The sequence below is a fragment of the Amblyomma maculatum genome, chromosome 1 (assembly GCF_055883805.1).
Source record: "Amblyomma maculatum isolate TAMU_Amacu chromosome 1, ASM5588380v1, whole genome shotgun sequence".
Lineage (NCBI taxonomy): Eukaryota > Metazoa > Arthropoda > Arachnida > Ixodida > Ixodidae > Amblyomma > Amblyomma maculatum.
Genome location: NC_139344.1, coordinates 251,645,396 through 251,671,131, shown reverse-complemented (window position 1 = coordinate 251,671,131; position 25,736 = coordinate 251,645,396). Strand labels below are relative to the sequence as shown.

At 46.8% G+C, this 25,736-nt stretch overlaps 4 protein-coding genes across 12 annotated transcripts in view; all 4 read left to right on the top strand.

Moving 5' to 3' along the window:
- Positions 1-25,736, top strand: part of LOC146206224 (aurora kinase-like) — an 880,154-nt gene that overhangs the window by 722,308 nt on the left and 132,110 nt on the right. For 5 of the 9 annotated variants that reach the window (XR_014704401.1, XR_014704405.1, XR_014704404.1 and 2 more), the window contains exon 2: positions 3,031-3,782. Coding sequence is in view for 3 of the 9 variants with exons in the window: in XM_084590851.1 (XP_084446977.1) it covers positions 3,775-3,782 (8 nt within the window). In the remaining 6 variants the exon portion in view is untranslated. Of the gene's footprint in view, positions 1-3,030; positions 8,108-25,736 lie in introns of those variants that run through there. The other 4 variants (XR_014704406.1, XM_084590846.1, XR_014704402.1 and 1 more) reach the window with 3 other exon arrangements.
- LOC146206230 (uncharacterized) lies at positions 8,151-14,669 on the top strand (the record flags this gene model as incomplete). The annotated part of the gene is made up of 1 exon (XM_084587558.1): positions 8,151-14,669. A coding segment is annotated over exon 1 (3,954 nt), but the record flags the coding sequence as incomplete, so codon positions are not given.
- Positions 14,684-17,420, top strand: LOC146206229 (uncharacterized). Its single transcript, XM_084590837.1, has one exon. It carries the CDS (start codon positions 14,894-14,896, stop codon positions 15,449-15,451), a length of 558 nt encoding a protein of 185 aa, XP_084446963.1. The 5' UTR covers positions 14,684-14,893; the 3' UTR covers positions 15,452-17,420.
- Positions 17,079-19,262, top strand: LOC146206228 (uncharacterized). The gene has a single exon (XM_084590836.1). The coding sequence runs from the start codon at positions 17,079-17,081 to the stop codon at positions 18,066-18,068; it is 990 nt and encodes a 329-aa protein (XP_084446962.1). The 3' UTR covers positions 18,069-19,262.

The following is a 25,736-nucleotide window of genomic DNA, read 5'->3' as shown; positions in this document are numbered from 1 at the left end:
TTTAGTTGCTTATGCTCCTTGTGTATAATGCTTTACTGTGGGCCAGCAAAATGCCATTGACAGAACAATAAGTGGGAATTGGTCAATGGAGTAGTGTGGTTAATAGTACTGTGGTTAATTTTGTTACAGAGAGCAGTGACAATTATTTGTTAAGTTTGAAACAAGAAATTTCATAAACAAATATTATTAACCTTTATTCAAATTTATACCATTGTATTTTTGTTTCATTAATGTCATGGCACTGCTTTTTAAAGTCTGAAAGGAGGAAATAAAAGAATACAGTCGGCAATCCACAGAGTGACCTTTCATGAAAATACATTCATAGCAAACAGTAGGTCTTCTTCATGTGCTCCATTTTACTGATAACCTATTACTTCAGGTGATCTAACAGAGGTAACCTCCATTACCTGTTTGAAAGGACCATGCTACTCACAGGCATCTGCTTTTTCACAGAAAGAATCCTTTTTTTATGGTAACTAACCATGCATTTCTTGAAGTCAGTATACCTTGTGAACAGTCAGTATAACTTGTGTGAAGCTTTCAGCCACCTCATGCTAACAAAGCAAATCTCTGCACGAAATGAAAGCATTTGCAGGGATCGCAGCAGTTTTAAAGGGGGAAAAAAGAAATCAAAGGTTTCCAAGGACATTCAAGGCCCTGGCATAGTAATTTCAAGAACTTCGAAGTGACGTTCTGTTCAGTACCTTGGACAGAAAATAATGCCTTCGATAACATGATCCATAATTTTCGAAAAAAAAAAAAAGGCATATATTGCAATGAAACACATAAGTAATTAAAACACAGCACATTTAAGTTCCTTTGCACTTTGTCAGCCCTTGTTCACTATCACAATGCAACTGATCATGACTGCTGGTAATAACCTGCATTCAGTTACAGGCTCCTAAAGAAGTACAGGCCATTTCATACTTAAAGGAAAATTGGTAGTGTGTGACTGCAGTGCTTTTGTGAAGTGCTGCCACCGAAAGCCTGGGAGGATCGGTGGCAAAGGCGTGTGAGTAATAAGCATAGATGGCTGCCCTTTCTGCACGTGGGCCTGGTGCTACCTATTTTCGCCAGCTCACGGCGGCAGCAGTTCTGAGAGCATGGCCAGCATGCACTCCCAGTTTCCCTCGAAGTGTGAATCAGCCTGTTTAAGAAAGCTGTTGAAGTTTCTCTGCTATGTCACAGTAAATGGTCTGAAAACCAAGCACCTTGTCTTTTAAATCAAGCACCTTGTCTTTTACAGTCTTCCTAACGCTGTTTGATTTTGCACTGTATGTGACAACATTTGTACCTCAGGTTTTTCAGCATGGCTGTCAGCAGATGTCGTTAGGTGATAAAGTCAACAATTGCCTTGACTGCTGAGCTACATGTTTCGTTTGTTCCTTCAAGTACACTCTAATATCGTGCCATGCAGCTGAAACATATTTCTGCAGCTCCTTCGTAACTGCAACATTAATTACTCTACCAGCCTTCTTCACAGCATCACAAAGAATTTTCTGAAATTTGTTGGTATTTTTTTCTTTTTTTTTTTTAAATTGAGATTTGGCAATTAACACTAAATACCCATTTAACAGCTCTCTGCCCATGCCTTAAAATAAAGAGAACTTTGGTTACTCCCTGGAGGATTGAGCAAGAGGCACAGAAGTTCAAAAGACTACAAAAACGTCTGAATTGTTTAAGTGCCCCTCAAATAACTCACAAAATAATAATAGAGAGGCTTAGTGGACTGAGTGAGCGTAGCAAGTGATAGGCCAAAAATACTGATACCAGTCCCATTTAATTGACTTCCGGCTTTGCACTGCCGCTGGACGCTCAATCGATGCTGATAAGCGTAGCCAAGTATAAATTTTAAAAACTGTCATGTAGCTTCATATTTTTCAAAGATTTTTTAGGGCCTTGAATATAGTAAAGAGCAGAGACATTAGACTGCCAACCAAGATCCGTATAACTCGTGCTATGGTCTTTCCAGTTGTGATGTATGGATGCGAGAGTTGGACTGTGAAGAAGGCTGACCGCCGAAGGATTGACGCGTTTGAATTGTGGTGCTGGTGGAGACTTTTTAGAGTTCCTTGGACTGCCAGAAGATCAAATTAGTCGATATTGTCGACCATAAACCCTGACTGCTCATTGGAGGGTCAAATTCTAAAGTTAAATCTCAGCTACTGTGGTCATCTTATGAGAAGAGAGGAGCCGCTGGAGAAGGATTTGATGTTGGGAAAGGTTGAGGGTCACCGGAGAAGGGGTAGGCAGCGAACGGGATGGTTAGATGGCATCCTCGAGGCACTGCAGATGAAGTTATGTGATGTTAGGAAGATAGTGAGAGACCGGAAAGCGTGGCGTGATATGGACCATAGGGTCACAAAGAGTCAGTCACGAAGTGTCGGACACGACTGAACTGAACTGAATATGGTGTTTTAAAAATCGAGATCTTTTAAGGACCACTCTGAACCCTGATTTGTCTCTGCTAGAATGTTTTGGGAGCACTTTCACAATATACTTGGCATATGAATTTTTGTGTTTGTGTGCATAAATCCAGCAGCACTTTGACGCACGATGGCACTTCCATCCTCTGAAGCAGTGACTACAGAGTACGCTTATGTGTTGTGCTCAGTTTTACTGCTTAAATTCATTTAAATGTATACTTTCTGAAACATTCCTGCTTAATATTCATAATGCGTTTGTTACTTCAATGCCGCATACATTTATGTGCTGTTATGTGATGCAGCTTAGACAGAATGTCTTTTAGAGTGTGGGAAGTATTCTGTTAAAAAAAAAACAACTGCTTCTGGGAACTTGCTTAGGTTTTTTTTTAGTATAGCTGTGCCCCTGCTAGGCACTCCTTGTTTCTGATCAAGCTCTGAAAAAACTCAAAGTGTGAGTTAGGCTTTATCAGGGTTGGGCTAAAGCTGCTGAGGTAAAGATTTGAACAGATGCAAGTTAGAACATGCAACTTTGACCTGCTACTGCCTACAGGCACAAACATAAAAAAAAGCAAGACAATTAACGTTATATGAACATTTCTTCCAGATGACCAACAGCAAAGCAATGTTCCAGGAGAGGCAATGCAAGTAGGGGACCTCCACTATGCTACCCAAAGGCCAGCCTTTCATGATGCATTCCTGTGTGAAATGTTGTACTACCAAACATATTGGCTGGCAAACTTTCAATATTACACGAGTGGTGTGAGGTAATGATGGTGTACAATTAACCATTAGCGGAGCTGGAAAGAACTGCACTGTCAAACAGAAAATTAAGTGGTGTACATATTTTAGTGCCCGTGCTTTGGTTTCTAGTGCCAGCACAGTGCTTGGAAAAGAGCTTGCATGGCCTCATGATGTGTGTCCAGTGGAGTGTCAAAAGTGCTTTGAATGCATGTGCTTCGAGGCAGTGCTTTCAAGAGATGGGAGGAGTTTCAGTGCTCTGTCAGTGGAAGCAAAGGAGGTGACGTGCAGCAAGCTCTGGTGATGACCTACAGCAAGTGTGTGATAGTGTGTGATAGCTTTGTGGATCAGGTGATTGGAAGAAGAAAACTTGAGAAGAGCATATTACGGGAAACATGGAAACGATTTCTCCAGTGTGAAGCAAGCTGGTCTGAGTGCTAAGTGGTGTGTCCAGTGAAGTGATTTTTGTTGTATGCATTGATGCAAATACCAATACTGGCTGCATCTGTTTGTGAGCCCTTCGTGAACCAGTAGCCTGAATTAGTCGCCTGACGCACTAGAGGCTCCTAGCTCCCAGGCACGTCACCTCTTCTAGCAGGGCCTTCTGACCATGACAAGGTATGTCAGAAAAGCCTTTTAATTTTTGACACATGGCACTGTTGCTGTTGTTTTGCTACTACATGCCATCATAGTCGCAGTGTTTTCTCCACAGATGCTGCAAGATAAGCAGGTATTGAGACATATCTTGCTAGCTTCAGTGGTGTGCACTATGTCGAAGATAAATGTGACCATATTTTATGGTCACATTTGGACTATGGAACGAAAAATGGTAGGGGTAACATTAAGAGATAGGAAGTGTGCAGACTGGGTCAGAGAAATAACTCAAGTTACCGACATTCTAGTGGAAATTAAGAAGAAGAAATAGGCATGGGCAGGACATGTAGTGCGAAGAGAGGATAACCGATGGTCGCTTAGTGTAACTGTAACAAACTGGATTCCAGGGGAAGGAAAGCGTAGCAGGGGGCGACAGAAAGTTAGATGGGCGAATGAAGTTAAGAAGTTCGCAGGGGTCAAGTGGATGCAGCTAGCACAGAACCGGGTCAAGTGGAGAAATATGGGATAGGCCTTCGCCCTGCAGTGGGTATAGTCAGGCTGATGATGATGATGATGATATTTTATGGACCTCAAAAGTGGGACCAGGACTGGGGAGTGGTGGAGAGTAAGAACAAGATCCTAGAAGTCACACATTTACTTCACATACAAAAAAAAAAATAATAATAAGCTGTTTTAGCCCAACCCGTGCAATCCTGGCTCAACCTTTAATACTTTGGACAGGAATGTATTTTTTAGCATTTCTATCGCCAGAAGACCGATGACCCTTCAAACCCAAAACAAATTCGCCATGTAAATGCCATTATCTAAATAGGACTGTGGGTTTTGTACACAATGAAAGTAAAGCGCATGTAGAATACAAGTGTTCCGATGTGCAAGCAGTCATGAATTTTGGGAAGCCACGAACAGGTGATGGTGCCACGCTGCAGTGGACAGGTTATGGAGACAAGTTTTTACTTTTTGAACAGCGCCCAGAAAGATAAAAGGAAATTAAGCTTTGTGATGCTCATGGCCACCTCGTTTCTAAGGGAATCTTAGAAGCTAGTTGTTTATCAAAGCTTCGTTAAGAATGCCAAAGCGGGACAAAACACTGTCCCACAGGCAAGTTGGTGGGACACTGTGACTGTGACTGTAAAAGGCGGTCTGCCCTGCCTAAATAAGAACGTCTGGTCACTTCAGTTAAAGGTACCCCGAAAAACCATCTCTTGCTGCTGCTTCCTTCTTTCTGAGGGTTTCCCATCTTCTCTCAATTCTGCCAGTGCACTGAAATGTAGAGGAGCAGCACATGCAATGTGCTGCGTGCATCATGCTGTCTCTTTCATTTACTTTTTTTTTCTCGTACTATTTAAAATCAGCATTTTCTCTGAAAAAGAGAAATTAGGAAAAACATCTGCCATAACAAAAGTTACAGAGAGAGATTGGCAACATATATGAAGATGGGTTCCACGTGGTCAGCAAGAATGTGTTAGTGCTGTTTTGTGGAATGCTACTTTCATAACTGGACCTACTATGGAGAGGAAAGCTGTATGGTCAGGTGCTTACTAAAGCAGCAGCACACAAGCTGCCATGCAGCTGAAACTCATGTACATTAGGCAGCATATTAAGTGTCTAAGCATGCTTACTTCTTGTCTGCATACAGCATACGATACTAATGAGAAAGGTAATTGTGGAAACATCGAGGTGGAGTACGTATACTTTGTGTGTAGGAGGAGTATGGTTTGAATTGCCGTGCCACTGCAGTTCTTCACCGGTAAAAGAAGAAATAATGCAATTTATACCTCCATGACAGCTGATTGTTAGATTCAGTGTGTTTATTAATCATAAATAACTTGTTAGGCAGCTCTGTAGTCGATCGTGTACATTGCGAACTTGTAGCTCTTTCTCCGAGTGTGCTGTACCTAGCCCAGATTGCTTTTTTTTTGGGTGAATTTAAAAACTTTTCTGTTGCCAGCATTATAGAAATAGCATTGAGAGAGGAAGTCTGCGTTCTGTGCAGTAGAGTGTCTACAGATCCATCACAACGCAAGTCTTATCAGACACCAAGCCTCCCTTCGTAATGAGATGGTTTGTGTGGATCTATAGACATATTAGGCGCTACTTGGGCACAACCATCGACATGTGTGAGGAGTTTTTTTGCGGGAATGTCCCTGTAATGGCATGCCTTACTATAGCATATTTGTATGATTTCTTATCCATTGATGTGGGGAGGGGAAATAAGATCATGTACTCAAGCTCCATTTATAATACTTTCTGCACTTTGTTATTGCCCCACACCTTTGCTGTGACTTCAAGCATGCACTCACAGGAAAGATGACATGAACTGAATAAAACTTGCTTTGATTATGTAGCCTTCTATCCACTGCTGACAAGCAGAGTGGTGCTGTAGTTCCATGAGAACAGTGTGGAAGGGAGGCAGTCTAATCTTGTTCTACGTTTCCATCTGTACAAACAATTTAGGATCTATGTTTCTATTTAAAGAAGCCTGTGGCCACAATATTTACGAGTAAAAAAAAAAAAGTAAAACGGGCAACTTTGGCAGTCAAAACTCGTGTGACACTCGAGAAACTTTCTGGCTTATTCTCAACACAAGATGCATGGCTATCACTGACTGCTGCTTACCTGCATCGCTAAGCACAAAACAATGCGCTTTAGTCCAGTCATTTACTTGTACAAGCCTCACATGTCAATGCTATGCATATTAATTTCTCCTCCAAGGCATGTATTTACCATCTACATTTCTGTATCCGTGCCAGCTGCCTTCACACACCAAACTGGGAGTTCTTCCTTGTCTAATGTTTATTCCCTTTACACCAATAAGTAACAAAATATTGAATTACACAAAGTAACCACCATCGGCAAACAACTCGAATTTACTGTGAAGTTTTAAAGCAATCTTGGTTCCACCTCAGTTGCAACCAGAATAAGTCCTCTGTAATGTTCCCATATATAGACTCTGACAAGTTTGTCATGAAGCAGCTATAGTAGAAAAGATGAACAGTGTCAGTGCCAAGATTAAACTGCCTGGGTGCATAATAGGAATTGGGACTACTAGAGGGAAAGTTGAAAGTAGTTCTGAGTAGATAATTGGGCCACCTGAATGACAATATTGCCACATTTACTGCACTCAGTACCATAATTTGCCACTTCACATAGTTTGCAGTATATTGAAGCTTAAAGTGCCTAAAAACTTGTTCTTATGCATAAGGAATTTGATCACATTCAATAATAGAGAATGCATGCAAATGTTGGGGATATGCCAGATGCGCCATGCGTATATCATGCACACTTTATTATCTGCAAGGAAGTGTTGTAGTGTTGAGAAAGTAATTTTTTTGGTGCACTAATAGAATGTTTTCTACATCACATGTGGCGAGAATCCAGAGACCGATGGTAGCCGTTTTAGAGGTTCCTTATAACACCTTCAACTTCACTGCCATATATCACATGCATAGTACTCTGCATCCTTGTCTTTATGAATTCCAACCCGTTTCTTTGCCCTGTATGATAGGATAAATGTTTTTGTTTCATATTCACGTTGAAGTGGTCCCTCTTTGCACTTGCTTATTAAATGTTATATAATGCAAACCAGGGGCCATTTTTCGAGTTTGTGTCATTACTGAAAGTGTCGTTATTTCCCTGACCTTATGTCATACGGCTGGTGGAAATGCTGGAACTGGAAGCAGTAGCGACGTCCGGTTCCGGCGTTTCCACCAGCCGGATGACTCAAGGTGAGGGAAATAACAACACTTTGAATAACGACACAAACTCAGGAGTCTGGCCCCAGGTGATTGGCACTGTCTCCTACAATAATGCATGCTATGTAAACGCCTTTTGTTTCTGAATGATAATAATATGCAATGAGTGTACTATGCGATCAATGTATCGCAGTTCACGTGGACATGTAGTATGATTTTCAAGACTGTGTAGTGCATGCTTGGTCACCATCTCTTTTGATCTTGACCTTGACGTGCAAGCATCACACAGACAAGCGATGGTGTTTCTATTGTATGTTTCAATAGCAGGCAAAACTAGATATAAAGAAATGTGGATGGGGCCCCATGGGCTTACACACGAGGGGGGATCGGCCCCTCTAAGAGGCCCGAGGGCACAAATTTCGCCGCTGCCCTCCAGGAAGACATTGTTCAGAATTCACTATATGCCTCTCAAAAGAGCCCCTTGCTGCCAATGACACTGACTGACTCTCATGAGGTTGTGGGTAACTTAGACCAGCTAGCATGACAGTGCAGGGTGTGGCAGAGGAAAGGCAAGGGGCTCACCACACCTCAGTTGGATTAACCGTAGCGTCATGAAAGTAATTCGATGCCATTAAAAGAAAGCAAGGGGGGGGGGGGGGGTACTTTATCAATAATTTTGTATCATCATTGCCTTTATCACTTTGAGAGTCGTCTGCATTCGAATGCGGGGGCCCCTTGTCAAAAGGCACTTTCACTTGTGCTAGCTACAGCCCGCAAGCTCTAGTATTGCATATCTTCAAAGCTCACCTGATTGCCATATTGTCCCAAATGCTGATGTTGCCTTTACCAGCACAATTGCGATAATGTTCTTGGTTGCCTTTCACACAACTACACTTGATCAGGATAGAGGAGGAACCTGTGCGGAATGACGAACAGGAGTAGCTGGTGAAGGCATTTTCTAGTCAAATTTGAATGGTGCGATAGAAAAATCTTTGAAGCTCATATCAACAAGAAATTGAACAGTACGTTAAGAGGAAGATCCGAAATGGTTCAGCCTCTGACAAATAGAAGAGAAAAAAAAGGTGCTGGCATAACAGAACTTAGAGGGAGAGAGCATGGCAGTAATACATGGTGCCTGCAGTTAAAGTAGTCTCTTATTCCGCAATTAGAAGCAAATGAAATGGATAATTTACTTTGCTATAGCCATTCTTCAGACAGGATGTGGTGGATTCCTTTTTTTTCTTTTGGTATGACGTGTACCACACAAAAGATGGGCTTTTGCATGGCCATTAGTATTAGGAGCCATGTTTTTAAACTTCCCTTACACCATGGTTAATTATGAGGGCATGGGTGGTACTGCCACTTCAGCATGCTTGTGTGTTGTAAAATCCTCACTCAAGTATATGGCTGCTGCTCGACATACGTAGGAAGGTTTCTGCAGATTGTTGCCGTGTGCTGAGAAGAAACACTGCACTATTTGGATGTGCCCTTCATGCTTTGTATCCCCTTTGCTGACTGCATGCTGTCTGTTGTGTGCTGTTGCAGAGCATTTCTGTGGCACTTACATTTTCTGCGAGAAGTTCCGGATGTCACTCTCCAGACTTTAAAAATACTTATTTCGGCCGTTGCAGTAGGCCCCAAGGGCCTTAGTTTTACCACGATCATACAGTCGGCTGGGCATCGACAAAGTGATAGACGAATCGCAGTTTCTCATTTCGCCGAGACATTCAGTTGGGTAGCGGAGTCTCGCGCAGCAGTTCACTTTTCCCCATCACTTGTCGCACGCCGCTGTGGCTGGTTGCCACGAGACATGACAGCCATCCCACTCGGAACTCGCCTGGCTTGACATTACCTTCCTCGCGCAGAACGCCACCAGCAGCCAGTACTGCGCGCATCGCCGTCGCTCTAATGTTTTCTGCGTCTTTAATTCCCGAATCTCGTCTCAATAGGAGATATACCGCAAACGTCGACGATGGTCTTATTCGATTCTGTTTTCTTCATTCTTCACAGCTTGAAAACCGTAGCTGCGTAAGGCAAATACGGTAATGGGCTGCCACTGTTGCCGCGGTTGCCCGACCACATTTCCCGTACTGTGTAGCGTAGTTAGCGTATTTACCGTATGCCAGAGCTAAAACTCTTTTGTTATACGCTCCTCATATTAACAGGAACTTCAGTCCCTAAGCAGCTTTCAGAGCTGGCTTAGACCAGTCCCGCGGACTCATTCGTAATATGTCGCGTAACCTAGCTGGGGAGAAGAAGTGGCATCGTTCAGCTACTGAATAGTTCCCAACTGGGAATGCGCTTATGTAATATGAAGGCACCCAGAAGCACTGAAACGTTTCATAACGTTAAACTATTGTCCCTAGAATACAGTGTTCTAGTGTTCTTGAAGGCTCTGTAGTGGCACCATGGCGGCACGGCCGGTCTCGAAGGAGAGCACGCGCGCGCTCTCTCCCTCGAGACGCTGAGGCAAAAAAAGCGGTTGGCCGCGCGCGGCACTGCCGTCGAATGCTGAGAAAAGTTGGCCGTCTGCTTTGCTGCGCGGCGTAGGAGGAAGGCGCATCGCAGTGAGTTCGAGCGCTGCCGCTGAAAAAAAAAAAAAAAAAAAAAAAAGAGAGAGAGAGAGAGAGAGAGAGAGCGGCGAATTCGGCTGGTAGCCTTGTTGAGGTAAAAAAAAAAAAAAAAAAGGAAGGAATATGCATGGGGGCGAGAACACAGGGCGATTCCCTCACACATGTGGCACCACTGAACAGAAAAGAAGCCGCGAAGAAGCAGCCTGAACTGGACACCGCGCGGGTTGCTACGCCAAAGGATAGGGTTGTCAGCGCTACGCCGACTACGCCGACCAAAGCGCCCGCTTAGGCATTGTTTACCTTGACCATCGAACGCTGACGCCGCTATTCGACACCGCGCCCAGCCAAGGCTACAACGAACTTTCTCACGGCCGTCGCCGCAGCGCACGAAACCGGAGAGAAGATCACGTGAGGAGAGAGGGCGAGCCGTCTCTGACGTGTGTGTGACTGGTGTACGTGCCGTAACCAGCATTCAACCGTGGGAAGAACGATGTGAAGGTGTGAAATGTGAATACCTAGAGAGTCAGTCGAAGCTGGACCGAGCGATAGAACGGACGCATCGCAACAGCGGAGTTCGCACAGACGCGTTCTTCTTGCGGACTGACATCCACCTAATTTCCTAATGCGACCTCAATAATTAGTTCTTCTTGTTTATTTGAGTGTCAGCTAACATGGCGCAGTCGACAGGATGTCAGTCAGACGCAACCACTGAAGACGCAGCGGCTCAACGGCGAACATTCTCGACTCACTCCGACTCAACGACCGTCAACGTTCTGCTGTCCTCGGTCGACCGCAACCGCTTGGGCACTGCTACGAAGAAGCAGCTTGCAGACGAATTGAAGGCAAGACAACTGCCGTGCTCCGGAAGCAAGGACGATCTAGTCTCACGAATCCTCGAAGACAACGTTGGTCGACGAGTCTCCGAAGATATGGACACGCCAACGCTAAACCAGGCTGCCAACGACTACGACAGGCAGGCGTACCTGGAGGCGCTGTCTACAATCAAGGAGCTACGCGCCGAGGTGGAGACTGTCCGAATGCAGCTTGCCCAGGCGACCACGGCTACCGCAGTGCACGGGGGCGGCAACGTCAGTGCAGACGCCCCAACGACAGCGCAAAACGTTACGAGTTCTGCACCAAGCCCACCACCCGCTCAAGTTCCAGCTGACGACACGAGAGCTGCAACTACGGATATACCGATAACGCCAACTTACGCTATTGGTGACGGAGGACCGAATATGGCTGCGATTTTAGCCATGATCGCCACCACGCAAGCACAGCTGGCCAACGCGTTGACGAGGACTCCCGCACCCACGGCACCAGTGCAGATCCATTCAACGAGCGACACATCATCCGCCATCCCTTTGTATGACGGATCGCCACACCAAAGCGTAAGCGGCTGGATTTCCCAAGTGGAGCGCATCGCTGCTCTAGCGCACTGGACGGAGTCACTAACGCTGGCTAGCGCGGCAACACGTCTAACGGGAGCTGCGAGAGACTGGCACAGCTCGTACGGGACAATGTGCAACACGTGGCCCGAATGGAAAGAAGCCCTCACCACCCGCTTCAAACGAAATCTCTCAATGCAAGAGTTCCTTGACCTCCAAGGGAAACGACGCCTTGAACCGTCCGAGTCCATCGTGGAATACATGTATTCGAAGAACTCTGTCCTCGACAAGGCGCCGTACCCACTCGCCACCGAGGAAAGGATCTCCCTAATATTGAGTGGAATAGAAGACGACACCTGGGCGAATCCGCTTGCAGCGCAGTGTTGCACTACAGTGACGGAATTGATCGACCGTGCAGCCCAACTTGACTCGCGACGCCGCACAACTTCGCCCGCTTGCAACGGCAAGGACGCACGACCCCGCCTAACGAGTCAACGCAGTCAACTCAGGCGATCCAGCGGAGTATCCAACGCTCCTCCCGATGACGACAGGCCGCACGAAACCCGAAGACCTACGCAGTCGAGACAGCCTACCGCAAGGTCATGCTATAACTGTGGTGACAACGGCCACCTATCCCGAGAATGCAGCAAACCTAAAACCGCAGCTACCATCCGGGCGGAGCAGCGACGATCTGCTAGGTTCAACAGCGCCAACAACGGCACACCACCCAACAGGCAAGCAAACTGTTTCTTGCACTCCACCGGCGGCACATTGCCAATCGTTACGGGACGCGTAAACAACAGGCCGCTCAAGATTTGTATTGACAGTGGAGCCAATGTGTCAATTCTGAGTGAAGAGGCCCTTTGCGCGGACATTGATACGCACGCCCGGCACGCTACGGAGTCGATCCAGGTCCTAAACCAAACTATTAATCCATCACGCGCGACAACGCTCAGTGTTGAGGTGGGAACAACGAAAGTGCTTCTCCGAGACGTAGTCGTCGCGCCGTTGCCGGAATCTATAGACCTTATCCTCGGATCCGACTGGCGCCGCACTGCCAACGTGGATGTGACCTTCCATCCAACTAATGATGTGACTCTTGTGCAAGTGACCGAAACTGCCAATGCGTCATCGAGCTCGTCAACCCAGCGTCCGAAATCCACGCAACGAACGGGAGAGGCTCTGATAGCTTCATTCTGTCAGCAAGCCGCTGAGCCTGCTTCCTACGATAATGGCTTTGTGCGATTCAGTGCGAAGGACTGCGTTCCCGACGAAGATTTCAAGACTCTGGTAGAAGACGCGGTATCAAAAATGACCAAGCACGCTAATGCTGGCGAAAAGGATGCGCTTAGATCTATCCTACACAAGCATCATGAGGCCTTCACGTCGAAAACGGACACTCTTGGCATGTGTCCCCACGCCGAACACAGCATCGAACTACGGGACAGCGTGCCAGTGACATCGAGACCATACAGGTGCTCCCCAGCTGACCGGCAGTTCATCAGAGAACAAGTGGAAGACTACCTCGCCAAGGGTATAATACGGCCAAGCGAGAGCGAATACGGCGCTCCAACAATCGTCGTGGACCAGCCGATGCATCCAACGACCCCACGAAGAATGGCGCACGACTATCGCAAGCTTAACGAGAAGACGATCAACCCTTCGTATCCGATGCCGATCATGGAGGATGTGATTGATGACATTATGAGGGAAGGATCAGCATATTTCACCGTCCTAGATGTGAAGGCAGCTTTCCTAACCATCCGAGTAAAGGCTGAAGACGTTCACAAGACAGCATTCGTCACCCCCGACGGAAAATACGAGTATCTTCGCATGGCTTTCGGCTTTTGCAAGGCACCACAGACGATGCAGAGGGTGATGCGTCGCACATTCGATGGCCTCGGCAGAACGTCCACGTATATGGACGACGTCGGACAGGGAGCAGCAACGGTTACAGAGGCACTTAACCTGCTTGAAGAGGCGCTAAGAAGAATCGTCATCAACGGTCTAAAAATGGACATGCGAAAGTGCCAGTTCGTGCGAGATAAAGTTCAATTTCTAGGCTACGTGATATCGGCAGAAGGGCGAACGCTCGACGAAGAAAGGGTCTCCGCCATAGACAAGTTCGAACCGCATCGCAACGCGAAGAAGTTGTACTCATTCCTCCAGTTCGCAAACCATTATCGCAAGTTTGTGCCACAGTTCAGCAAGCTCACATACCCGCTACGTCAGCTTCTCGCAAGTGATGCTACATTCGTCTGGACAAGCGAGCACCAAAGAATTGTCGACACCGTGAAAACGGCCCTAAAAAGTCCGCCCACTCTGGCGAACTTCCGTCCAGACTGTCCTACCTATGTGCATGTTGACGCCTCTCAGACAGGACTTGGGGCGGTACTCTCCCAAACTCAAGACGGAAAGGAGCGTATAATCGAATACGCAAGCCGCGCTTTAAACAAGCACGACAGGGGATTACATTCAAACATGCTCGAGTGCATGGCCCTTCACTGGGCTATCACCGAAAAGTTCGCAATCTACCTACGAGGTGGCCCACGATTTACGGTGTACACAGACAACTTCAGCTTGTCGTACCTGGTGAAAAAGGGTGCAACCAACCGCAGGTTTTCAAGATGGACCCTCGACCTTGCTGAGTACACCTTTGATGTGAAGCACAAGCCTGGACGCCAGAACACCGCGGCAGACGCACTCTCAAGACAGGCAGACGCCACTGAACCAAGCGAAGAGCGACTTTCAGCTCACGACCTCCTCTGTCTCACCGTAATCGTCAGCGAACACAGCCGTCTACGCGAGCTACAAGAAGACGACCCAGACTGCCAAAAGTTCCGGACCGAGGCTGCGAACGACACATCTGACTACGAAATTGATAATGGCATCGTAATCAAGCGATCATTTCAGAAAGGTCGTATATACAAGCGAGTGATTGTCCCCGCCACTCTCCGAAGTAACGTCATGCTGGTTTTCCACGACAACAACGGACACCTCGGCCTCGAAAAAACCAAAGACCTCATTCAGAAAAAGTACTGGTGGCCATCTATGACCAAGGACATCCGTCAGTACATAGAGACCTGCCACACGTGCCAGACAATTAACGCCCGCACCACGCGAAACGAAGGATGCCTCCGGTCAAGAGACATTCCCACCGAACCGAACGTTGTCATCTCACTGGACCACATGGGACCTCTCGACGGAAACAGCGGCTATGTGCTTGTGTGCATTGACCACGATACATGGACGCTGTGGCCGTGCCGAGCACTTCGTCAGCACACTACCTCGAATTTCTGACCGAAAGATGGATCCCAAGATTTGGCGTTCCGAGCATCATAATCACCGATCAGGCTAGAGGATTTGTGAACAAACGAACAGCACAGTTTCACAACAGGCTCGGGATAACCCACATCAACTCCCCTCCGTATTGGCCTCAATCCAACGGTCTTATCGAGAGAATGGTCGGAACCCTCAAACAAGTGCTTCGCAAGACCATCGAGAACAACAGTGCATGGAAGAAGCAACTTCACAAAGCAACGTTCGCTATTAACGCTACTAAACACCGTCACGGAAACTACAGCCCCTTCTGGCTAATGCATGGCTACGACCCAAAAATTCCCGGAGAGCTCAACATCGCTTCAGTTGAGAACGAGATCGAAGAAGCGGAGCGACTCCACGATCTAGCAAAGGGACGTGCGGAAACGAGGGACTGCCTTCTCGAGAGTCAACGAGAATCAACCGCCCGATATGACTCAAGGCGACGGGCCCCAGAATTTCATCCCGGAGATCTCGTCGTGCTCGAAGCCGGCGCACGGAACACACTTGACGCGCTCTACGAAGGCCCCTTTGAAATTACAGAAGTGATCGAGCCAAACCTTGTAGTCATAGAAAGGCTACACCACGCACCTGGTAAAATCAACCGAAAAACAGTGAACGTTGAACAACTGCGGAGGTACAAGGAGCGCGATCTCGTCGCTAATGAGCTTATGCCATCTCCCCGAAATGCTTGCACCTGAGGACAGGCGCAAATTCGGGAGGGTCGTGTCAGCGCTACGCCGACTACGCCGACCAAAGCGCCCGCTTAGGCATTGTTTACCTTGACCATCGAACGCTGACGCCGCTATTCGACACCGCGCCCAGCCAAGGCTACAACGAACTTTCTCACGGCCGTCGCCGCAGCGCACGAAACCGGAGAGAAGATCACGTGAGGAGAGAGGGCGAGCCGTCTCTGACGTGTGTGTGACTGGTGTACGTGCCGTAACCAGCATTCAACCGTGGGAAGAACGATGTGAAGGTGTGAAATGTGAATACCTAGAGAGTCAGTCGAAGCTGGACCGAGCGATAGAACGGACGCATCGCAACAGCGGAGTTCGCACAGACGCGTTCTTCTTGCGGACTGACATCCACCTAATTTCCTAATGCGACCTCAATAATTAGTTCTTCTTGTTTATTTGAGTGTCAGCTAACAGGGTACGTCGCTGAAACGTATGAAGAGTGAAAAACACCTGCAGCAGGGAAACTGCACATCAAAGCGTTTGTTTTTAGTTTTTTACACCCGCTTTCATTTCCTACTTTGCCTTAATTGGCTCGTTCCTATGGTCGCATACAGCTCAAGAATGAGCTATAGACGTCCAAAGGAGTCCTCTCAGGCTAGTTATTCCCATTTCACGAACTTCGCCATCTGGGAAATAAACGAGTTGAAAATCAGAGCTCGTACGTTTGACCGACGGCCTTGTGTCTACTTGTCCTGCGCTATATTCCCGTCGCTGAAACTTATTATAGATTGCTTTACATCGTGTATTTCTGTGCAATACTGAGCTCATAGGCGCGTTTCCTTTTTTATTCGTTCACGTTTGCGCTTCCTGTGATAGAAAACAAGAAAAAAAGCAGGAGAGTATTGGCTGTTCTACATTTAAGCTTAGTCGCTCCATGTAGGTCGTTCGCATCGGGTTGTTTGTGCCTGTCAGGCATTAAATCTAAGTCAAGGCTCGGGAGTCAGGCCTTCCGCGCTCGAACCTATATATAAGGACTGCATAAATATAAATTAGGCATTAATTTTTTATCTTGTTGTCAGTATTGGTCTGAATATTAACATTCCCTCCCATAGGACCCTGTTTTTTGTGCAGGTCTGTATTTCAGTCGGTCTTGGACGAGGGCCTTACACCATTCAACTTGACAGCGTTTGTTCTTTGAACGCTATGCCGCCCTTCCAAAAGAAGCGCTCGTTCAAAACCTGCGCTGCCTCCGCGCGATGGGTGCAGTCGGCGTATTACGGGGTAGCGGTGTAAACAGTTCGTAACGCTCTTAAAAAAAATAAATAAAAAAAAGAACCCCCCGCGCGAAGCGGCGGCGAGAACAAACTGCCTGTCCCCGCGTCTTCGAGCGCGACCGCGAAGTCCTCGGAAGAAGGGACTGCTTTTCCCCTCTGCCTCCGTTTTCGTAGTGCGCTCCTTCCCGACTCCTGCCCGAGGGTCCACAGCTGGGCGTTGAACAAGTGACCCAAAAAGAGCGAACGGTCCTAATGGCGCCGCGCATATCACCGACCCCTTACACACGGCATTTTGACGACTCGAGTCACTTTTTGGAAGTGCCATTTTCGTGCGAGACTTATTGAAGCGTTTGTGCTCCCTGCACCAATTCAGGATGTCGTCGGTTCGCTGGGACCCAAAGTTCAACGAGATGGGCCGCATCATGGAGGGCGAAGCGTTGCAAGAAGAATTTGTGCGACGTTTGCGACTCGCACCTACTGTGCGACCGCATCCCTCCTCCACATCGGCAGGCCGTCCGGCTACGTCGGAGTACTGGGGAGTTTGCGGCCAACTGGGCTTTAACGACACCAAGCAGAACTGCAGTGGCGAAGTGGTGACGTACTATCGCGCTTCGACGAAAGGAAGACGTGCACAGTTCCGATGCAACAGGTGCCGCAAGCAACTGTCGCAACTTCACGGCATCGTTGCTTTGCAAGGATCGGCTGGCCTACAAGCCGCCGGAGGTGATTCGGCCAGTTTTTTTTTTGTCCGTAAGGACCGCCTAGGCCGTCCTAATGTAAAGCTGCCGCGGTCAACTATACTGTATTTGACGTTCTGCATGTCTAAAGAGATATCCATGTCCCTCGCCAGAGGGATGCAGAACGAGGAGATTTCGAAGCAGACGTGCGCGGATTGGACCAATTACGTCCGCGAAATTTGCTGCGCGGAGCTCGCGGAGCAGCCCCCAATGGGTGGACCGGGGGAAGAAGTGCAAGTAGATGAATGCCTCATGAGGGGCAAACGCAAATACAACCGTGGCCGGCTTTTGGCAGGCGACAATGTGCCACCACACCGCCAGAACAACTATGGCGGTGTAGTCGACCGCGGACCGTGGATCTTCGGGATGATCTGGGTGGCCACCAAAGAACTTCGCTTGTTTAAAGTCGACCGACGAGACGCGGCGACCCTGGGAAAGATTATTGCCGACAACGTTCGACCGGGGACCACAATAGTCAGTGATGAGTGGGCGGCGTACCAGTGTGTACCGGGGCTGCAGGACAGCAACGGTGTTAACATGAATTTCACCCACAACACCGTTAATCACTCACAGTTTTTTGTGAACCCCGTCACTGGTGCCCACACTCAGGACATTGAGAGCTGTTAGCAGAAGGCCAAGGCCCGTCTGTTAAGAAGCGGCCGCAAGCTGACCCCAGCGCTTACAGAGTCCTACCTCGGGTGGCTTTGGTGGCTGTCTCTAAATGGTAGACGGCGCTGCCATGACCCCTTCCTTCGACTGATGGAGGTTATCGCAAAGCACTACCCCATGCGAAGTGTTCAGTCGTCATCTGCCATCAACACTTCGAGGCCCTATGGGCCGCAAAGCTGCTTTGCCAGCTTTTTTTTTTAACGGTCCCTCTCGGGGCCACCAAACGAGCCTTGGCAGAGCAGGCACGATGCGTACCACTGTCTCTCGCCCCACTTCCTCTCTCTACAGCAAGTGGCGTTTATGCCCATATCCGGCGTTTTTGCTGCTACTGCTGTTTTGGTAAGTAGTGTCTTTTTCACTGCCTATTGTAATTTTCAGCACAGTGGGTAGCGAATATGCCTGGGAATAGGTAGTACCCGCAGATCCGGGTCATTAATGGTAAATAACGAGGGGAATAGAATGGGGATGCATCCCATTTGGTAATTACTTGCAGATCACCGCTACCAGTGGTATCGCTCACGAGGAAAGCTTAAAACGGTTGCATCCTACCGGTATTCATCAATAGGGCTGTAACTTGAGGGTAACGAAAAAGGTCCTAACTACTTTAGTTGATGACAACGCAGAAAGGTAAAGTACGAAAAGTGGTAGGCGTAACATTTCGAAATAGGCAGCGTGCAAAGTCAATGGCATTCTAGTCTAAATCGAAAAGAAAACATGGGCATGGGTCGGACATTTTCGCTAAGGGTAACGAATAAGATTCCGAGGGAAAGAAAGCGTAGCAGCGCGCGATAGAAAATTAGGCGGGAGGATAAGGTTAGGACGTCTGCAGGGGTCAAGTGGATGCAGCTAGCACAGGATTGGTTTAGTTGGAGGAGTATGTGAGAGGCATTCGCCCTGCAGTGGGTATAGTTCGGCTGATGTCGATGCCTTTCTCATGGTTTGAACACTTCCTCCGCCGTTGTCCTCTTGGTTGTTCCTTTTGTATGCTGTGTAAGTCACTGCACATTTTCAAAGTTCATTATAGACGCTTTTTTTTTTTTACTTTTTTTTGTTCTCCAGTTGCATATCTGTAGCGGACGGATTCCCCGAAACTGGGTCCGAGAATGCACACAGAAATGGCTCATCTTTGTGCGTGGTGTGCCGAGTTTTGTGACCATGGGCGAACGCGCCACGGTTGGCGCAGAGGCCGGCGACTCGAGGACGGCAAAGAGCGAGCTTGACTAGAGACGCCGACCATGTAGCGGAGCCACACTGTGTTTCCCAAACTCTAATTAATTAATAAACGTCACCTCCATCACCACCTGGGATGATGGCGTCGCTGGCCGCGGTCCACGCCTCGGAGCGGCGCACGGGCTGAATAGTTTCGAACATTTGTCCAAAGTACCCAAAATATATCCGGAATCCGCCCGGCTTTGCTGACCTATCCCGGAGGAAAAAGCACCGGCCTAGTTGGCGCTGCATAATGTTTTTTTTTTTTTTTTTTTTTTTTTTTTTTCAAGTGCGTCCACGAACGGACTCGATATTGCTTGGAAATGTAAATATGACCCCTGCGACGCGGTTCTGTATCCCGGAGGCTCTTCTGATGCGTCTGTTTCCAGCAGTAAATAGAGGAATTTCGAGTCCAGCGCCGCACGCCATGCTCGCAGGTCGGCCGGCCTAGTTGGCGTTGCATAATGTTTTTCTTTAAGGTGCGTCCACGAACGATCTTGATATTGCTTGGGAATGTAAATCAGACCCCTGCGACGAGGTTCTGTATGCCGGAGACTCTTCTGATGCGTCTGTTTCCAGCAGTAAATAGAAGAATTTAGAGTCCTGCGCCGCACGCCATGCTCGCAGTTAGGCCGGCCTAGTTGGTGTTGCATAATGTTTTTTTTTTTTTTTTTTTTTTAGCAGTAAATAGAGGAATTCGAGTCCAGCGACGCGCACATGCGCGCAAGTCGGCCGGCGTAGTTGCCGTTGCATAATGTTTTTATTTAAGGTGCGTCCACGAAGGAACTTGATGTTGCTTGGGGATGTAAATGGAACCCCTGCGACGTGGTTCTGTATGCCGGAGGCACTTCTGATGCGTCTCTGTTTCCAGCAGCAAATAGAGGAATTTTCGATCGGCGCAGCCACACCAAGCGCACGCCCCTGAGGAGGGAGAGCCTTGAGAAGAGGAGACCGCGCATCCATACCGCTGGACGTCCATCGGCGCAGCAACACCAAGCGCACGCCGCTGAGCTTGCAAACGAGCCCGGACAGCTGGAGAGAGAGCCATGAGAGGAGGAGACGTCGCATCCATCGGCGCGCACCACCACCATTTTACGTGACCCTCAACTCTGCGCACGCCGCATTGCTGGAGGGAAAGCCATCCGGCTGGACATCCATCGGCGCAGGCACCACTAGAGCCATGAGAGGATACCACGCATCCATCGGTGGCGCGGAACCACTACCATTTTATGTGACCCCCAGCTCAGCGCAGGTCGGTGCTGGAGGGAAAGCCTTTGCCCCCCCCCCCCCCCCCCCCGCACACACACATACACGGGAGGAAGAGCCATGAAAGGAGGACAGGAGAGTGAAAAAATAGAGAGGGAGAAGGAAAGAGAGAGGAAGACAGTCGGGAGTGGCGAGGAGAAATAAGGTACGCCAGTTAGGAAAATGTCATTATCATTATCGTGTCCCTCAGCTTCTCGCCGTCAAAGCCCAGAGCGCTTCCTCAGCAGTGCGCCAAGGTGCTGCGCAGCGATAACATCACGGTGTGTTTACCTTTTGACCTTAGCTGGGGGGTCTTTATCATGCCACGACGATTGAGGCGGGCGCTGTCCGCTGCCGCACAAACATTGGATTGCTTTTTGATTTGGAGACCCATATAACGCCCATCCGACGTCATACCCTTTCGTGGACGTTGGCTGGGACCGCACCGATAGAAATTCTTATCCGTATTACCGAATTAACAGGGGTCTAATTTCGTTTCGGAGACAGCGCGGAAGAGGTCGAGGAGACAACCGCGCCATTCAGACTTTACGCACTCTTCCATGGTTTTACCTGGTTTCATCTCCTTGCCCATTTTGGACGTGCGCCGCAGCCTCTAACGATGCTACCCTATCGCAGACCCTTTCTTTGGCCATGTGCTGGGCGCCAGGCCGCCCAGGTGCGCTGGCGCGCAGTTGGAATTATCCGCAGCGAAGTCAGCTGGCGTTCGAATTAACGGGCCTTTATGTGCACAGAGGCCTCTACCGAGCTTAACCGGACGAAGTAGTGTAGTTCATATTAACCCAAAAATCGAATTATCGAGGTTCTAATTAACGAGTTTTCACTGTAACTGCTAAATCCTGAGACTTCCATTCCAGCTGAGCAGGCACGATTTTTATTCCTACAGCATTTAACCAGCATCGCTTTCTCGCTATATTGACAGCCTTTATATGTTCTTTTATTTCTGGCTCTCCGGAGCCACATGCCTGAGATATGTTTAACAGACATTCCTGCACGACGAGTTGAGGAGTATAGTAGTTTAATGCGTACCAATAGAGCAAAAGTTGCACCTCTCAGCACCTATCTCGTGCATTGCTAAAACGTTCGCTATATCCGAACAAGACCCCGAAGAAAATTTCGAGTGTTTACTAGGTGCCGACCCTCAAATGTGCAGGACCACCCTTCAACATGTCTCTCAATCGCAGATTCACTCGATGCCAGAAAAGCAGGGGCTTGAAGTTAAATTGAACACAATCGCCAAGTCATCACATCTCTTTTGACCGCTGCCACATTGTAATGAGACAGCACTTTTATTCTGAACGTGAGATTGGGCTGAAGAAGCCTCCTTGTTCCCATGGTTGCATGTGCTGCGCGTGTCTTTCAATGCTGACGAGTAGTCCAAGGATGAATCTCAGGGGCAGACGCTCGCATGCTGTGTCCCCCAACCAAGCGAAGGGTAGGTCGGAGTGTGACTTCTGCTGCTGATGTACATTTATTTTGTGTGATGATGCTTTGGGTACTGCATAAATGTGCAATAAATAAATAAAACGTTGAACTTTTATTTTTCTATTCCTTGAACATAGACAGAAATCATTCAAAAACTAATTCGTCTCCAGCTGACGCAAATCATTAACTGAAACAGTCATTTCCTTGCCTGTATTCCCATCATCACGAATACTTTCCCAACTGCACAGGGAATCAGCTGCCTCATTTCTCGCTTCCAAGTGCAAGTTCTTTTGCCCGAATTCACTTCCAAACTCAGTTAATGTTAAGCTGGAAGAATTTCTCAGATATATTTTCTTGATAAGATCATAACCGACTCAGTTGGTTCCCAACTAGACTTTCGAGTCGATGTCCAAATGGAATCGATATATCTAGCTTGAACCCTGAACCAGCTAGTGATTTTGCTTAAAGCACATCCCCGCCGTGCCACATAAATACAAAACGAGGGCAGAATGCGCACTACATTTTTTTTTTTCAACTTTAATGAAGCTCCAAAACCTTTGCAAAGTTACCATTTACCTTAAAATGTGCAGAGGCAAAGCAAAAAAACTTTAGTCAACTAAATATTTCCCCCAGGAATTTGGCAGCATGGTTATGGGCAGCACAGTATCTGATGTGGGAATTCGACGCGTTTTCGAAAGGTTGCTGGCTTTTTTCAAGGCAACTGGCATCATGCGGTAGAACCCCGCTGTAGTAAACTCGGATATAGTAAAGTGAAACTGAAGTCACAGTTCGTCTTCAATAGACGACTGAGCATATTCCTTCTGCTGTAGTGAAGACACTTCTTTGTAATAATTGGATATAGTAAAGTACGTCTGGCCGCTGCGACGCACCTCCCACAAAATGACATCGCCGCACGCGCTATCGCAAAGCAAATTTTGCTTTGGGAAAGAAAAAAAAAAAAAAAAACGCGTTGAAATAAAACGCCGTTTCTTTTTTTTTTAATTTTTTCTTTAAAAGACGGCTTCACCACTCGGTTCACGACCGTGAGGAGAAACCAACTTTACGTGAGCCTTGGAGCCGTAAACAAAGTAAAGCTGGCTATGAACATAGAAAAAAGGTGATGTGGTCTGTTCAGAGAGTAAAAGAGAGTGCTTCAATAAGTGAATGGAACAGCCTCCCAAACGCAATAGTTTCATTAGATGACAACAGCTTTCCAGCCGTTCTTAAAAACATTCAAACATTCACGGGGACAAACTGATGCATCACTGTGTCATGCACCATAAGATATATTGACTGCTCTCCTTATCAACTGAGAGCTTTTGCATGCTACCTTTTCGCTATATATGTATTTTAACCCCTTCATGACTTGCACAGCATTTCTCAAGTGTTTGTTACTGTTCTTAGCTGAATTGTTTCTGGGTCGTTTGTATGAATGTACTGTACCTGTTCACAGTGCTTTTGCCTTTCCCTTTGCGTACCCACCTTACTCTAATGCCCAGTGGGGAGATTGGTACATAGCCAAATAAATAAATAAAAAAAAATTTTGTCACAGTCATACTTGGCAAAATTGCAAGACGTAGTCGAGTTGGCAGTAGCTGGCAACTCAAGCAGCTTTTAACAGTTAGGAATAAAACCCTGCAGGACTTGGATCCCGAGTCATACCTGCCAACCCTAAGCTGCACAAGTGTATATCCAAAGCTTGTCTAAAGCCGAGCTTGATAATCACTGTTTGGTGGTCGTTTATATAGTTACTTGCGTACACTAACGAGTATATGTGTGATAATAGAGGCATAGATTAGAAGATTAATGAAATATATAGATAATAGTAAAGTGCATATGCATGAAATAAAATTCATAAAGGGAGCAGCAGATGGCAGCCACTAATACTATTGCATCATTTCCTTAAGGAAGAGCTTGAGGCCCTTAATTCTTGCTTTTGCAATAGAGTGCAGCACATAACCAAGCTGGTTTTCTCAATATAAACATTCATAAATTGCACTTGCTATAATCTGCAAGTTGTCAGATTTTGACAAGTGTTTTGCATACAAATCTCTTGCACAAATCCATAAGTGCTCTGATAGGGCTAGCATATAACCAATGGGGAAAGGGCTTTTTTTAGCTGTGCCTGGAAGCATTTTCTGTTGTGACCCTAGCCTCACTTTTGTAAATGCTGAGCAAGAGAAATAAAGATTGAACTTCGAAGCTGTGCATACAATAAGGTAAAATGCAGACCGTGTACTTTCTACTTCTAAGTGCAAAAGTTTACAGAAGAATGCAAAATACTGCTGCTCGGCAAAATTCAATTTCCAAACACTACATGAAAATATTTCTGCATGAGCAACGGTGTGAGTTGAATATGTTTGGACCTCTAGCTCTTATGCACACCATCTCCAGAACTCCAAGGATTTCCTTCTCATTTTACTGCTAGCCCTGCTTCCTTATGCTCTAAATTGATGGTGCTGGTGAGATCTTGAAGAGGGTGCAGTACTGACGTGATCCCTTCAGTGAGGTTTAATTTCAGCTTACGAAGTCGACTCCTTAAAGGCTTCAGATGTAGTGGGAAGCAGAACTATGTAAACAAAAAGAGAACAGAATAGTTTTCCAAATTTTGGAAAGAAATTGTTCTCAGTAAAGGTATTTCAGACCTCTTGAGCATGGAGCATGTGTTAAGACTCCTATATTCCACAAGACCTTGAACTTCATTGGTCTGCTCCGCAAGTTCAGCAAGTACAAAAATCCTGGATATTTTAAATACTGCTTTTTATTGCCCAGATCTATTTTAAAAAGCCTTCACCAGCATACTCTTTTTCTTCTTAACGTTCTTCTTGTTGTTCTTAACGTTGTTTTTCGTGTCTCGTGTCTGATGTTATTTTAACTCGGTTTTGTATAAATTTCGTGTTCCTTTCTTGTATTTGACTTGTACCGCGTCCTTGTACGATATTCTTGTACCGATTTGCCCCCCTCACCCAATGCTCTTCGGGGCCTGTGAGGTACTAATAAATAAAAAATAAATACTCAGCATTCTGCACAGATTTCATATCCTGTGCTCTGAACAGTTGGACTTCCTTCTACAATCTGATGTGTATGGTTTCTTTTGTAAACAAGAGGAACGTATCATATCGGGCATGGCACGAGCCGTGTATCAATAAAATACATGACCGCAACAGTATGCGTTCAGCGTAAGGAAGGCACACCCTCTCCCAGTTGTGATACACAAGCGACTGATGAATAAACCTACTGGTTGTTTTTCCATTTGCTCATGGCCTGCTATGTGCTGTTTGCATTCCTCGAAAGCTGTCAGTCATAAAGTGCCATAAGTTAAAACTTGTGAAATTTCACAGACCATTTGAAAGCTGTGGGGGGGTTCACCCAAAAGCATGCGAAATGAGTTCAAATCAGAATAACTATGGTGAGATGCATTAAATTCCATCCACACAGTTCTTTTAACATCCAAATATTTTGCTACATGTTATCAAAGAATAGGCAATGTTCACTCATTACTAACTCATGGAATTATTTATCCGCCAAACTGGATACATGATTGCAGTATGTTTACACCTTAATTGGTGGCATTTCTCTAAGAGGAAAGACTTTGCAACATGTATGTGTGTAGGTCTAGGAAATAATTGCCAGGATTATACTAGCAGCTGTGTTTTCAAAGCTACCTAGTGATTTTAAAACCTTGCGATCTCAAAGCAACATAGGCTGCTTCACAACAACAGATATCTT

Coding starts and splice junctions, on each gene's coding strand:
- LOC146206229 (XM_084590837.1), top strand. CDS start 14,894: ATGGTCGGAACCCTCAAACAAGTGCTTCGCAAGACCATCGAGAACAAC.
- LOC146206228 (XM_084590836.1), top strand. CDS start 17,079: ATGTCGTCGGTTCGCTGGGACCCAAAGTTCAACGAGATGGGCCGCATC.